The following is a 16,668-nucleotide window of genomic DNA, read 5'->3' on the forward strand; positions in this document are numbered from 1 at the left end:
TTTATTTTCTAGAATAATATGAACAAGGTAAATTTACAATGAATATATTACTGGTAGGACTTCCAGAAGATCACATGATCTTATATGAAGCCCTTTACAATCCATATTAAAAAAATTTCGTACCTTAAAAAATTGCATATGCGTTATAATACTCTTCAGATGTTAAGCAAGTTTTAACATAATATTTTATAATATAGGTATATAACATTCTCAATATTGAATAACATTATAATATAAAGTATTCAATATATGTTGTATAAATTATATTATTTATACAGTAAACAAAAATAATGTAATATGTATAATAGATGAATATATTTTGTGTTGAAAATATTATTTCTTTTTAAAGGAAGAAAAAGACCACTTAAAAGAAAAATCAAAGTTTAGTAATACTATTTTATTCCAGAGAAATGGACCACGATAAGAAATACAAAACTGGTCAATTTTTGTTTTGCAAAATGGCTCTTGAATATTTTTACTACAATAAAGTTCATATTTGTTTTTGGGTTTCAAATTATAGAGATTTATAAATACACTAGGAGATACATTTTCTTTACATTTAAACATAAAACATAAAATATTAAAAATATTTTATTCGTATATATTTAAAACTTTCATTTCTATAAGAAGTGGTGTTGAGCTTGAAAAACGATTTGCAAAATTTATAAATGAAATGCTTGAAAAACGATTTGCAAATTTTATACAAATTGATAACAAATTAATAAATGACTCAAATGATATTGCATTTGAATTTAATAAGCTTTTCACCACTATCGGTACAAAATTAAGCGATAGTATTTCATTCATTAAAGATAAATCTGTTGATGAGTTCGAAACATCAATAAGCTCTAATCTAAATTATACTGAGTTAACTTTTAATGAATTTGAGGTTGCTTTTAAGTCATTAAAACGTAATAAAGCTACTGGGTATGATGATATTAACACAAATATTGTGATTGATTCCTACGATGTTATAAAAGATATTCTTTATAAAATCTTCAGAGCATCCATTGCACAAGGGTCTTTTCCAGATAAACTAAAAACAGCAAAAGTAACCCCAATCTTTAAGACATGGGATCGTACAAATATAACAAATTATCGCCCTATTTCAGTTCTTCAAGTTTTTTCAAAAATTTTAGAAAGAATAATGTACAACCGAATCTACTCATATCTTGTTGAAAATAAAATTCTATACGAAAACCAATTTGGTTTCAAAAAAAATAATTCAACCGAGCATGCCATTCTTCAACTAACGCGCAATATTACTGACTCTTTTAAAGACTCTTGTTTTACACTAGGAGTGTTTATTGATTTGTCTAAGGCATTTGATACTGTCAATCATCAAATTCTGTTAAAAAAACTAATATCATATGGTATTAAAGATAAAACCCTATTATGGTTTAAAAGTTATCTTACTAACCGTAAACAGTTTGTTTACAATAAAGATTCTATATCTCATCTATTAATGAATATAACATGTGGTGTTCCACAAGGATCCATACTTGGTCCACTTATTTTTTTAATATATATAAATGATCTTCATAAATCATCAAACTTAACAACAATAAATTTTGCAGATGACACTAACTTGTTTTTGTCTCATAAAGATATTAATATGCTTTTTACTAATATGACAAATGAATTAAAAAAAGTATCTGTTTGGTTTAAACAAAATAGATTGTCTCTAAATATAGAAAAAACTAAATGGACACTTTTTTATCCATCTTCAAAAAAACAGAAACTGCCTCATATCATGCCAGACCTTTTAATTGATAATATAATAATAAAAAGAGAAAAAGTTACTAAGAGTTTCTTGGAGTATATATTGATGAGAATCTATCTTGGAGAAATCATATTGATAATACCTCCAATAAAATCGCTAAATGCATTGGAATTCTCTATAAAGCAAGAAATGTATTATGTAAACACCAGTTAACACAATTATATTATTCATTTATACATTGTCATATAAACTACGCGAATATTATATGGGGAAGCACTCATAGAACAAAACTAAAATCTCTTTACCTTCATCAGAAACACGCAGCTCGCGCAATAAATTTTAAAAATCGGTTTTTTCATACGAAACAACTTTTTAAAGAAATGAATATTTTAAATGTATATCAACAAAATGTCTTTAACATTTTATGTTTCATGTTTAAATGTAGAGAAAATTTGTTGCCAAACGTATTACAAAATCTTTATTGTATGAAACCTAAAAACAAATATAATCTTCGAATTAATAACAACCTTATTGTCCCTTTTTTCCATAAAAGCAAAGACCAGTTTTTTGTTTCTTATCGAGGTCCTTATCTCTGGAACAAAATAGTCTTACCAAATTTTGATTTTTCTACCCAACTGAATTTTGCCTCATTCAAACAAAAACTTAAAAGAATTATATTTTTAATTGAAAATATTTTGATTTACTTTTAATTGTTTTTTTGTTTTGTTTGTTTGTTTATTCGTTGTTGTTCTATTTTGTATATTTTATCTATTTTTTAATCTTGGCTTTTTAAAATTTTATCTTGGTTTTTACATGTTTTTGCATAAAGTTGTATTATTATTATTATTTCACTTAAGACATTGTATTTTTATCAAAAATTAACCATATATTGTAAAGGGCTTCATGACAAGATCCACATGATCTTCTAGAAGTCCTGTCGTTACTAATGTAAAAATTGTAAAATATAATTGGTTATTGTAATATTTTTAAACGGCAAAATATATAAAAAAAAAAAAAAAAATTTGTTATGCGAGCTGCGTGTTTCTGATGCCGATAGAGAGATTTAAGTTTGGTTTTGTGAGCGCTTTCCCATATAATATTAGCATAGTTTATATAGCAATGAAGAAATGACTAATATAGTTGAGTTAGTTGGTGTTTATTTAGTATATATCTAGCTTTATATAGAATTCCAATGCTTTTAGCAACTTTCATGGAAATATTATCAATTTGTTGATTCCAAGATAAGTTTTCGTCTATCATGACTCCTAAGAATTTTGTAGCTTTTTCTCTTTTTATGATTGTATTGTCAATTAATAAGTCAGGCAAGATATTTTGGATTCTCTTTTTTTTAGAGGTTGGGTAAAAAGTTTTTTTTGAGGTTGGGTTTTTTAGCGATTGGCTTTTTTTTAGAGGTTGGGTAAAAACATTTATTTCTTTACTATCGTTAGTTATAACTATGGATTTTTTTTATAAGATGCTCAAGTGCTTTATTCAAGGTGGGGTGGGAATATACCGATGGTCTGAAATTTTTTTCTAAATCTTATAGGTGGGTGGGACTTTTTATATTCATTTTTATAAGTGAGCTTATATTTTTTAATTTTCAAGATCGGTTAACAATGAAATTTTTTATTATTTCTGAGATACAGTTTCGTTGTTCATAACAAGAAAAATAAATAGGCGGAGGGTTTTAATGAGTTTTTAAAGTTTGTGTTTACGTCATCTATGAGCAGATTTTAAAGGTATGTTCACCTAGAATGTGGTATAAAAACTGTATGCTTGCTTGTGCTGGCAGGAGGAAAATTATTATTCTGATTGCAATGTAAACAATACTGAAAAATCCATTATATAAATAAATTTTAAATTCAGAAACAACTTTGCTTATTTCTTCAAAGTTTAAAAGAACAATTTATGTCATGTTTTTATCGTCAATTCAATACTATTGATATTAAATGTATCACTAAAAAAACCAGAAAAAAGTTTATGTAATATACGTATTTTTATTATTGTTTTAGGGGGAAGTGTAAGAAAAGAGGACATCATTTGTGGGGATTGACTAAAATTGACAGAGTTTGACAAAGGTAATTGACACAGACTTAACATAGCCCAAAATGAGTAGCCGTGGCGCAGTGATAGCCTCAGAAACCAAGTATCCGTGGTTCAAACCCCACCTCTGGGCAAGGTTTGTAACGGTTAGGAAGGAGGCGTGAACTTCCAATTAAATGCTCATCCGCAGTGCTCTGTGATAAGACCGGTAAAAACTTGGGTCACTTAAATAAAAAAATTTTAAAAAAAAAGGAGAGGGGTCTAAAGCCCGGGAAAATTACCAACATTACGGACGACACATTTGCAAGTGACAGAGAATAGTTACAAGTAGATTGCTAAAGAAAGCGAAAAATTATTAAAATCTAATAAAGAAGTTGAAATCAGTATTGATTGAAGTTCTGATTTCTGATTACAGTTTTGATTTTGATCTCAATCTAACATTACCAATTCTCCAAAAGATGGTGAAAAGATCTATTTGTGGCTAGATTATAGTTCTGCAGAAAGTGACGAGAGCTCTATTAACTTAAGATGGCGTTAGTTAAAAAAAACGGAGTAAGCAACAGCTTATTAATATAATAGTCAAAACTATTCCTTTCCGAAATTTTCTAAGATGACAAGGATTCTATTTCTGCAATTGTTAAAATGTATTACAGCTAAATACCCATTTAGCCAGTACCCATTTCTATTGTTTTTCTTCAAACAAATATAGATTTTTGGTACACGAGACTATATATTTGCATTCAAACCTCGTTGTATGGCTTCTATGTAATGAGTTTTAATGTAACTTCCACACGCCTGTTTCTAGTATCAAAATATACTTTTTAGAACTACTTTTGAGTATAACAAAGTGGATGTTATGCCTGAAAAAAAAAGAGTTCAAAGAATCACTTGAAGGGATTATGCTAAACTATAAACATTTTGAACGGCAACTAAGAGGTTGTTAGTTTAATTTCAAAATATGGGTAGCCTAAAAAGATTTCAAAACTGACTAAAAAATATGGTAAGTGATTTAATTTTTTTGGGAATGACAGTAGTGGTGTATAAGATGCTGAGCAGTAAGCCACTACCAAGTTAAAGTCAACCCTCGGCTCACTTTGGGAAATGTACTATTTATATTCAATAAAATTATTTGCAATTTAAAAAATTTCAAAACTTAGTCATTTTTTTGGGAAAAACAAAACAAATTACATTTTCATGGTTTCATTTAAGTATTGCGAAATAGAACAGAACGTCGCTTAAAATGTTATTTTCGCATCATAAATTAGTATAATAACAACAAGTTAGCCATTTTTAATGTGTTTCCATTTTTTCTGTTGGAAAAGGATACTTTTTGCAATGTTTTATAATATAAAATAATAAATAAAATCTAATACAGATAAAGTATTTATATTAGCCATATATTTTGCTTCTGTATTTATGGTCTTTTCACATTATATTATCTTATACAACAAGTTTATAAAAAATCTCTTTCAGACTAAATTTAAATATTAAAAAATGAATGCAAAATGTGGATCTGGGAAACCAACAAGAAAAAGAACGCATAATATTATAACTAGACATGAAAGTGAAAGATATGCTGGGCAACCAAACGAACTACCTGTTAGTGACCTTCCAACATATAAACAGATTATTCAATATGCTTATAAAGTCGAAAAAGAAATGATTACAACTAAAAAAATTGATTCTCCTGCCATAGTTTTAAAAGTAAGTGAAGAAATTTTAAAAATTTGGAAAAAAGTGAATCCAAATCTTCCACTAATGAAGGAGAAACCTCTAAGAAATAAGTTACAAAGAACATTTCAAAAAGTAATTGCAGCTGAACGATCTAAAGCTTCAAAACATAAAAACAGTGTTTGTTGGTTGGAAAATAACCTTTTAAAGTTATTTGATATATCAACATGCAGATGTGAACTTCCTCTTTTAAATTGTGATGACAGGTTTGAAGTTACATTTTCAAAATACCACAACATTAAATAAAATGTTTGTTCAAACTAATTTGTGACTAAACTGCCTACAAATTTTACAGCTATACAGTTTTTTATTTCTTCTCAAATTATTGCATTATATTTTATTATACATATTACCCTTTAGAAACGTTCGATGCAAGGGTTGCACTAACAAGCACTATGTATGTCTCTGTGAAGAAAGCAAACAGGTGACATTTTTTTTTTTTTTGTATAATTATTTTTTATGCTTTTTATTATTTTAAATACTTTCTATAAGCTATAAAATGAATTTTTTTTAACTTAAGGTTCCAGTTCTAGAACGAGAGTATTTAAAGGATCAGAAAGTTAAGCAAGGGTCCTTTGGAACCTGGCAGATAGGCAAAATTGATAAGAAAGAGACAGCCAAGATCGTAAGAAAAAGAAGTAAGGAGAAAAATAATTTAATAAGTGACATTGCACTTCACTCAGATAATGATTGTATCAGTGAAACTTATGATTTAGAAATAGATAACAATGATGAAAATCAGAATCATGAGTTTTTTGCAAAACCACTGTGTAAAAAAATTATACAGATTTAACTAACATTGCCAAAGCTGCTATCAGGTTCGAAGTTAGTGATGCCGGAACATCTGCCATAGCAACTGCTACCTTGATAGACTATCAAATTATAACTCAGAACGACAGATCACAAATTATCACTGAAAAAAAGATATTTGACACTAAAAAGCGTGTTTCAACCATGATTAGTGAAAAACATAGTTCAGAAGTTTTTCATTTGAAAGTCATTGGAGTAGATAAAAATACACTAGCACATATATTAGGATATGATCATTATGCAGAACCTATTATTAAAAGAACAGTAAAGGATGAACATCACTTAACTTTTACTGCAGAAAGTGGACCTTTTTCTAAGAAATATTTAACTCACATTGAAATAAAAAATGGAACAGGAATTACAATGGCAACCGAAACACTAAAAATACTCGAAAAATACAACAGCATTAGTAGTTTGGAAGCCATTGTTCTAGATAATACTTCTGCTAATACTGGTGTAGATAATGGCTTAGTTGTGACATTAGAAAGGCTTTTAAACCGACGAATCCATTTAATAGGATGTGTACTTCACCAAAATGAGTTACCACTTCGCCATGTCATAGCTGAAGTAGATGGTAAAAGTAACGATCCAAAGAAATATAAGGGCCCTATTGGTCAAAAAGCTTCGGCAAGTGATTTGCATAACTTACCAATAGTTGATTTTGTTCCAATTCATTCAGAAATTGATTCCTACGTAAACTCTAATATTTTATCTGATCTTAGTACGGATCAACGTAAACTTTATGAATACTGTATTGGAATATCTAAAGGCTTTATATCTCCAAAATACTCAATAAAAAAACCAGGACCTGTTTACCATGCCAGATGGTTAACTCTAGCTTTAAGAATAATGATGGTTTATGCAAGAGTGAAGAATCCTACAGATGAGTTGTGTACAATTACAAAGTATATAGTCCAAGTATATTGCCCCATGTGGTTTGCCCATAAAAGGTCTGGTCTTTATAAAGATGCTCCTAGACTTCTTCATAAGACAATTGAGCTTGTTAAAAATCAGGCAGACAATATACAACAAATTGTTTTTCAAAATCTTCAAGGAAACTCTTATTGCTGTCTTCAAGAAAACTTTTTATATTCTATGCTGCAAGATGATGAAAAAGATATAAGGGCTCAAGCTATTAAGCAAGTTTTGCACATAAGGCAATCAAGAGAAGTAAATCCTGAAGTCAAACCAAAAATCAAAGCAAAATTAATTATGCCTATTAACTTTAACGCTTATACATGGAGTAGTTTAGTTGATGTTTCTTTAATTGAGGTTGAACCTCCAACTTCTATCCTAATTTCATCATTTGAATTAGAGAATGCTTTGCAAACTTCTAAAAAACCTATTCTTACAGATTTACCCAACAATTCACAGTCAGTGGAAAAGTCCGTGAAGCTTGTATCAGAGGCATCAAAGATAGTTTATGGTCAAATAAAGAGACATAATTTTATTCTAACTAAAAACCAAAGCAGAGCAGAAAATATATGTAGTTCATCAAAAACTGATTACTTTATACCTTTTCCTTGAGAAAATGTTGTCTTTTTTTCAATTTAATTTGGTTCACATACCTAAGTCCAAAGGCATCCTTGACTTGACTACTGTCAAGAATAATTTTTTTAAATGACAAATCTCTCTCAACCTTTAACTTTGAAATCACCCTTGTGCAAAAAAACATGTTGAACGCGGTAATTTCAGAAATAAAAGGTGGCTAAGGCAGCCAGAAACAAAATTTAAATAAAAAAATAAAGTTTAAGGGGGGGGGGACTCTTGCCCCTCAGCCCCCTTTTTTATCCCAGTGTTTAAGATTAAGTGGTAAATATTCAGTCCATAATATTCAAATATTCTAATGGAAAGAATATTTGTATCAAAGTTTGTACTAAAGTATAATAATATTAAGAATGCTATAAAAATGAATAATTCATTGAAAACAAGAAAATACTTAAAAACTTTAAAACTATTTCCCAAAATTGCCCTTAACCCAATTGGTCTGAAATTTTCAGGATTGTCTTAGAATAATATGTACAACAAATCCCAAAGTGAGCCAATATGATCTGAGAAAAAAAGTATATTTTGGTAGTGGCTTACTGAGCAGTGGTACAAATGGTGAGCAAAATGAAAAAACTTTTGTTTATAAAAATATTTCACAGTTTTTGCAAAAGAAAAAAGAAAAGAAATGACAACCTTTCAAAGTTTAAACAAACTTGTAAAAAAAGCAGTTTATAACGCAGATTGTTCACATAAATTTTCTAATTTGAAATATATGCACCAAATTCGTGATCAAAAATAATAAAACCAAAATTACTTGCTAAAAGATTAAATTAAAAAATTTTAAACATTTATTTACTTATTACTCAACATTTTAAAAATGTTTTAAATAAAATTTTCTTCCTTTTCAAAAAATTAAATAAAAAAGTCCTTTTTTATGCAAAAAAAAAATCTACTAATTTTTTATACTTGATCCATGAAAAAATATTGTAAACTACAAAAGTTATGACCATGCAAATTTCGGTTACTTCAACTCCAATAAAATACCACTATAAATATATCCCGAAAATTTTCATTTAACTGGATTATCGGATCAAAAGATACTTAAAATATAAAATTCAAAATAACTCAAAATACAAAAAACGGGCTAAAACTATCGTTTTGTTAGTACCAACAAATAAACAAAAAACTTTAATAAAATAATAAGCTCCAGCATCAAAATTTTTTTAATATTATTTTATTTGTTATAATTCAGTGATCAAAAAATAACAAATAAAATAAATCTGTTTATAGTTTGATGAAGAGGTGCTACACCGGGTCCCTCTATGCTGACGAAAAAAAAAAAATACACAGAAGCTACAGATAAAGTAGCAATTGATTGATGGAGCGTTCTCTGCTGCTTGAAAAAACGCATTCCATGGGACAACATGTCGTTCTTTACAATTTCGTACAAGTTGGCGTTCTAGTTTTTGATTTTGCCCTCTCAAAATATACTTGGCTTTACTGCTTGAAAGTTTTTGTGGGACGAAAAAATTGACAAGTTGACGCGTGATTTTAAATTGCTTGATTAGGTCTGCTCTTTTACAGCGTTCTTCAATTCTTTCGTCTGCATATAGTTTCATATGAATGGCTGATGCTGTCCGGCAGGTCAATAATGAAGATTACGAATAACAATGGGTCCAGGACCGAGCCTTGAGGTACGCCACTAATGACCAATGCCATTCAGATGTGATGCCGTTAATGACCACTTGTTGACTTCAGTCGCGTAAACAAGCTAAAATCCAGTCTATGGGGCGTGCCTTGAATACCGTAGGCCCTTAGTTTATGAAGATGGCGTTTATGCGATACTCTTTCAAACGCCTTCGCAAAGTCTGTGTATATGACATCTACTGCGTGGCTGCGATAAATGGCTTATGATGTACCGAGTTTCTAGCAGGTTTGAGACACAATCCTTGCGACGAACAAAGTCATGTTGCTTTGGAGTAATTAAGCTATTAGCAAAAGAGTGTTCCACTTGTTTGAAAAATTCTATCATTTTGCATGAAATGAATGTGATTGAGGCTGGTAGTTTGATGCATTTAGTTTACTCCCCTTCTTGAAAATAGGCGTTTCATTAGACTTCATTTCTACACAAGTCAGGGACTACACCAATCGTGAATGAGCACTTATAGATAAGCGAAAGAGGTTTGGCAAAGATGGCTGCACACTTACTAATGACCCGTCGATGTAAACCGTTGTAGCTAGTTGATTTTCTTTTATCAACGGTTGAGACACTTTTAAACTATATTGATAGAAAAACGTGCTGGGTCGACGACACAATTGCTTCAGTACGACTTTCAAAAGCTGGCATTGGACCTTTTGGCAAAACAAAAACCAAATGAAAATAGTTATTCAACAATGAGCATATATTGCCGTTATTGGTAGTGATGTTGCTATTAGCTGTTTCTAGCAAAGTAATAGTGTTCCTGACGTATTGTTTGCTTTGTACATGTGCATGTAAGCGTTTAGGGTTGCTTTTGCACTCTCTGGCGAGTTTCTGCCGGATCGGTTTTATTTTTGCTTTAGTTATCGGTCTAGGACGTCTAGATGGCAGTGGAGATTTCTGAGTAAAGTGCGGCTGTGCGACTAGTATATCTTTATTTTTATTTTCTTCATTAGCAAATCCTTTCCTAACGGCTCTCAGTTTCTTTCTTCGCACAGTCGCTTCTTTTGTGAGACTGAGTAAAGAAACTTTCTTTTCATTAATATTATACTTTGATTATCTAATATTAAATCTTTATTAATCAAAAAATTAATTATAATAATATGGTCCATTCTTAATTAAATTCATCTCCATCATAAACTCCATCATTAAATTTAATAATATCTGAAAATATAGATAGTTTTTGTACCTTCTTTGACACAAACACACCGTTAGGGCACTCTTTCCAAATAACATTATTCAGCAACTCGTTGATATTTTGAGTTTTCTCATGCAAGCATTTTTTAGCGGTTCATCTTTTGAGAGATCTTGAAATATTGGTTTCAGCAGAGATTTAATAGACAATGGAAAACTTAATTTCTTTTTATATGTTGATTTTTTATTAACTTTGTCTGATTGCCAGGCACACTAACCATTTGCTGTACGTTGACAGAATTGATGACGAAAAATTTATTCAAAATTTCACAATTGCGAATTAAAACAGGCCATAAAGCTTTTTTCATGGGATATACATAATGAATATTTTGCCTTATTGCAACTCTAAAACACTTTTGTAATGTATTAACTGCCTTTAGTCTACTTTTTTCTGCTATCATTTTTTTATCGCAAAGAACTTTTCCTATATACTCTTGAATCAACATTCGACATCGTGTTCCCCAATGATATTTCTGTTCGAATAATATATAGTTCTAGTTTTTATTTAGCTCATGTTAAAATAATTTTAGTTTTAGTTTTTATGCAGATTAATTTTCGTTTTTCGTATAAAATTTTATTTTTATGTAGGATAGAGCGGGGCATATAAGGACACTTATGTAGGATAGAGCGAGACATATAGGGACACTTAAGTAGGGTAGAGCGGGGCATGTAGGGACACTTAAGAAACATTTGCGAATAAACTAATCATAGCCAACACTGTTTTTTATTTTTAGTTTTCTAAACCTCATTGATATAAGAAAACAAAAAAACAAAAAAAAAGTTTTTAAAAAAAAACTACGACAACAAAATTAACAAAAAAAAACTAAAATAAAAAAAACCTTCTGTGTTTTATTACAAAATACCTCCGCTAGACCCTAACCTATTTATTATTAAACTGGTAACTACTACTGAACTTAAAATTAAACAAAAAATATTAAGGATCGCATAAATCACACAAAAAATATCCTGAAACTATTTGGCAATATTTTTTCATGAGCTGACTTATTAGCAATATGCCAATAAAGAGCAAATTTAAACATGCCATATGTGTCAGCAGCTTCTCGAATTCTAAGTTCCTTTTTACTCACAACTAAAACTGCAGTTTTAGTTGTGAGTAAAAATTTTTTACCATCGTTGTTTACATTAAACACTATTATTTTTATTATTATTATTTAAATTTTATTTAGGTGCCCCAAGAAGTCCTTACGATCTTATCACACAGCACCGTGGATGAGAACCTATTTGTCGTGCGGCCGTGGCGCAGTGGTTAGAGCGCTTGCTTTATAAGCAGGAGATCCAGGTTCGAAACGAGCTCTGGACAAATTTTCGCGTCACGGTAAGGAAGGAGGCGTGAACTTCCCGGTTAAATGCACTTCCGCGGTGCTCTATGACAAGACCGTTTGGACCTCTTGGGGCACCTAAATAAAAAAATAAAAAAATAAAAAAAGTTGGAAGTTTAACCACGGATCTTTTGTTTCTGAGGAAAGTGCGCTACCACTACGCCACGGCTGCTCATAAATCAAATTATTAATCAAAGTTAAGTTATAAAAATAGAAATTTCTTTGAATTTATACTAATATCGATTTCTAAATAAGGAAAATAATATTTAAAAAAAAAAATAAAATTATCAATCTGTAAACAGCATCACAAAATGGCAGTAATATAGTCAATTATATAAATAAATTGCTGTCCCGATATGCACCACATAAATTATTTTACTGAAATTAATACTATTCAAAAAGTTCAATTCCATATATCTTTTTAAAACCAGATTCTAAAAGAAGATAAAAAATATAGTCAATTATATAAATAACGTTATATTATACACTTTTATTAGGTCCTTAAAATTTTAAAAAACCTCAATTATTAAGTATTGAAATATAGTACAGTAGTTGAACATCGTCAAATTGCGGGTTCAGAATAAAAAGGTTGTAACTGACATTTTTGCGAAACAGAGAAAATCGAGATGTTTTGTATAAACCAAAACGAATCCGAAATTTTCGGATATTTGGCACAAAAATAGTTATTAATTTTCGTTAGTTGCCTACAGATTAATACTAACCCTAAACTCGCTAAACTAAATTTGACTGATTTTAAATACGTTAAACTCAATTTGAGTGATTTTGTCAGATACATTATTTTTGGTCTATTACAATTAATTTATTTATTGTCAGTTAAATCATTTTTTTTTCAGATACGACCTTTTTTGTTAAAAACGGCGAATTTCTTTTAAAAGTAATTGTATGCTCAAAGTTAACCTTTTTGTAAAACACAATTCGTTAGGTTTTTAAAGTCTAAAATTTATCGAAACTTTTAAAAAAACTTTTAAAATTTATCAAAACTATTAGCAAAAATTAACTTAAATATTTATTTAAATATATATTAGTTAATAGTGACATAAATAATCTACATAATAACAACTTTTTTTTTGATTGTGGCCTTGCTTAAAACAATGTAGTTTCCGCTGTAATAGCGTTTGCCTTAAAAAAATCGACAAGCATAGCAGTTTCAATCATTCTTCTAAAATCAAACACCTAACTCTGAAAACAATGTTAAACAAGTGCAAACAATCTTAATTGACCGGTTTTACCATAGGTATAAAGACCTTGAAAATTAAACAGCAGATACGATAAAAGCTCTTTGTCGCTTAGAGAAAGTTCGGTATATTTTTATTTAGACTATGATAGACTTATTAAAAGTTAGGCAATAAGGCGGAGCGCTGTTTATTTGGTTCAATAGTTCAATAAAACGCGAAGTTTAATAAGCGCACCAAAAAAGTGACCTTTTTTCAAGTAAATCAACATTTAATTAATATAGTAACAAAAAAAACAGAAATGTCTCGGATTTTTCGCTTTCTGAAAAATACAAAATGGGATTATGGTTAACGCCACATCATTGCTTCCATCTATATATAGTGACACACAAATTATATGTTTTAGTTCTTTTTTTAATGTTTGTCGGAGAAGTTTTGTCGCTTAGAAGTTACGATTTTGAAAACCGCCTTAAAAATATAAATACATCCGAAAATAAATTTCGATTAGTTGAGTTGTTTCAGAAAGATAAACTGTTTGATGTTAGTAGCTTGCAATTAAAATCGTTTATTAATAGCAAAAATATAGATCTTTGGAAATTAAATGAAAAATACATACATGAAAATGCTCAATTTTTTAACTTCAGAAGAAACAACCATTCCAATTTATCGCATTATGATATTTTCAAAAATATAAAAACAAAGAATGGTACTGTAATTCAAGATGTAACGCCTCTAAACACCAACGATTCAAATATTCCGAATCAAATGTATAATATTACCAAATTCGGTATTCCTTTGCTAAGTATTGACAAACCGAACACTCCATTATATAAGGCAGGCGATTCTAATATTTCAAACAAAGTTTATGAGCATTACAGAAATAAGAGTTTAAACGACGTTGGTACTCTCACTCCTAAAAACAGCAAGTTTAGCACAAACCGTTATGGTTTGTTAAAAGGTTTTTATGATTCGAAAAATTTTTACATAACGGGATTCAAACGTAGACCAGTATCTGACTTACATTCACGAATTATTGACTTTTTTACAGAACAAAATCGACAGTCACCAAATCTTTTTGAAGATATTGGTATTCTAGATTCTAAACTAAATAAATTAGATAATAAAAATCATCTGTTAGACGATGAAAATATAAAAGATAACATCAATTTATTTAATGACCATGAAATATTAAGCAAAGAAATCGACCATGAAGTACCAAGTGTAGAAAATCATGAAACTGCTGATGAAAATCATCAAATCGAACAACAAGTAGTAAGCGAAAGCTTAGAAAATTTTGATCAGATCAAGGATAATAAAACATTGCAGCAGATTCAACCTAGTGCATCAATTATGGAATACTTAGAAGATCCCATGGAATTTTCGGGTGAAATTGCTAACAGTAACTCTTTTGAAATGAACGAGGATAAAAGTAGAAAAGTTTATCCAAATTTCAAATTTTCATTTTCGTTTCAAAATGAAAATCTTGAAAGGTCAGGTTTAGCAACACATAGGTTTAATAACGAATCTGGTAATGAAGATAAAGAACCCATTATAAGCTCGTCGCTTAAAGAATCAATTAATAGTTCTTATTTACCTAATGTAAAAGAGATTTCGCTAAACCATATAATAAAAAGTGAACCAAACGAAAAGGAAATGCAAGATATCATTATAAATGCAATTCATAAAAATTATAAAGATTCAAAAAACTTTTTTGTAGACGACCAATCCACTCGGGATGAAAAAATAATACATGCTGTAAACAAGCATGCGTTTAATCAATCAAACTCTAAGTTTGAAAATTTTTTAAAAAATGAAAATATAAGTTTACCAGACGAACATAACATAAAATTTTACAGTATTAACAATCATAATAACCAGGCTCATTGTATTGATGGCTCTCCCCCTGGTTACTATTTAAGAAAAGGGTGGAATAATGGTGCGACAAAATGGATTATACATCTTCACGGAGGAGCGTGGTGTTACAATGTACATAGTTGCTCTAAACGACGTGGAACTATATTAGGTTCAACTAGAAATTCAGCTCGAGAAAATATAAACAGCTTTTTTCATGGTATTTTGTCAAAGAACCAAAATGTAAACCCTAATTTTTTTAATTGGAACGTTGTTGTTTTATCTTATTGTGATGGGGGCTTATTTTCAGGTAATCGAAAAAAATTTCTTATAGGCAAAGGAAAAATATTTTATTTTCAAGGACGTAAAATACTAAAGGTCCTTATAGAAGATCTTTACAAAAAATCTTTGCAAAGCGCCACGGACGTTGTCTTGAGCGGTACGTCTGCTGGTGGACTAGCAGTTGTTCTACAAGGAGATTACATGCGTCATTTTCTTCCAAAAAATGCAAATGTTCGTGGTTTATGCGACGCAGGCATTTTTTTAGATCGCAGTTCATCGTTAGGAATATACTTAGCCCGTCAGCAATTTAAAGCTTTATACAGTTTGCATAAGCCAATCCTCAACAAAGAATGTTTAGCTTCTTTCTCAAGAAAAGAGAAATTTTTGTGTCTTTTTCCCGAATATGCTTTGAAATACCTTAAGCTACCTATCTTTCTGGTTAATTCACTTTACGATCACTGGCAACTATCAGAACTTGAAGGAATTCAATGTGTTTATGATCAATCAAAATGCAACACTAAACAACACGATCTTATACTAAATTTTCGCAATCACATGTACAGTGTACTTAATAAAATAAAAACATTCAAAAAAGACACTGGCGTATTCGCAAACTCGTGTCTTGTGCACGGTCAAGCAATTATAGATTATACATGGTCTAAAGTTCGAATTAACAATAGCAGCATTGAAGACTCTTTCTTTACATGGTTTCTTGACCGTAACTTGCAAAGTGACGAACTACGTCACTTTAAAGCTGATTGCAAGTTTCCATGTAATGGTACATGCCCTAAAGTATTGGCACAACGATGTGTGCAAATATTTAAAGGAACCTCAGAAATAAGACGACGTAGAGATGCAGAAATTTGTTGACGCGGCATAACATGTTAATATTTTTAATAGGTTTTATTAAATTTACTAATAAAAATATAAAAAGTACATTCCTCAATTAATATTTTATAGAACTTTTGTATGTTTATTTGAAAAATAGTTGTATTTAGAGATTGTTGTAAAGTTCAAAACAAGTACATAATACAAAAATGAGAAAATATATGTTTTTAAAAACAAGACACATTTAGTCTTATATTAAAATGTTTTTTGGAGGTTTTGATAGCTTTATTGATATTTGAGATACAACTTTCAAGCATGGAACTTCGCAGTTTTGTATGTCTATGCTTATAAAATATCTGCAGCATTACACCTTAATTGCAATATATGATAAAACAGCTTTAACCTTAAACATCAGACGGATCCCTGATATTATTAAAAAATTTTTTTTTCTAATAGTATATCATGTAGGTTCACAAAAGAAGCAAA

General features: G+C 29.7%; 2 protein-coding genes and 1 long non-coding RNA gene across 3 annotated transcripts; all 3 read left to right on the forward strand.

Moving 5' to 3' along the window:
- Nucleotides 1–4,643: 4,643 nt before the first annotated feature.
- On the forward strand, nt 4,644–11,260 carry LOC136088605 (uncharacterized). The gene is made up of 2 exons (XR_010642317.1): nt 4,644–4,766; nt 9,086–11,260. It is a non-coding gene; the product is annotated as an uncharacterized LOC136088605 (long non-coding RNA).
- Nucleotides 5,059–8,743, forward strand: LOC136088604 (uncharacterized). The gene is made up of 3 exons (XM_065812686.1): nt 5,059–5,703; nt 5,858–5,921; nt 6,018–8,743. The coding sequence occupies exon 3, from the start codon at nt 6,452–6,454 to the stop codon at nt 7,832–7,834; it is 1,383 nt and encodes a 460-aa protein (XP_065668758.1). The 5' UTR covers nt 5,059–5,703; nt 5,858–5,921; nt 6,018–6,451; the 3' UTR covers nt 7,835–8,743.
- A 2,194-nt stretch (nt 11,261–13,454) lies between the features above and the next one.
- On the forward strand, nt 13,455–16,419 carry LOC105844922 (uncharacterized). The gene has a single exon (XM_065812687.1). The coding sequence runs from the start codon at nt 13,558–13,560 to the stop codon at nt 16,222–16,224; it is 2,667 nt and encodes an 888-aa protein (XP_065668759.1). The 5' UTR covers nt 13,455–13,557; the 3' UTR covers nt 16,225–16,419.
- Nucleotides 16,420–16,668: the final 249 nt, after the last annotated feature.

The sequence above is a fragment of the Hydra vulgaris genome, chromosome 12, assembly GCF_038396675.1.
Source record: "Hydra vulgaris chromosome 12, alternate assembly HydraT2T_AEP".
In the NCBI taxonomy this organism is placed as follows: Eukaryota; Metazoa; Cnidaria; class Hydrozoa; order Anthoathecata; family Hydridae; genus Hydra; species Hydra vulgaris.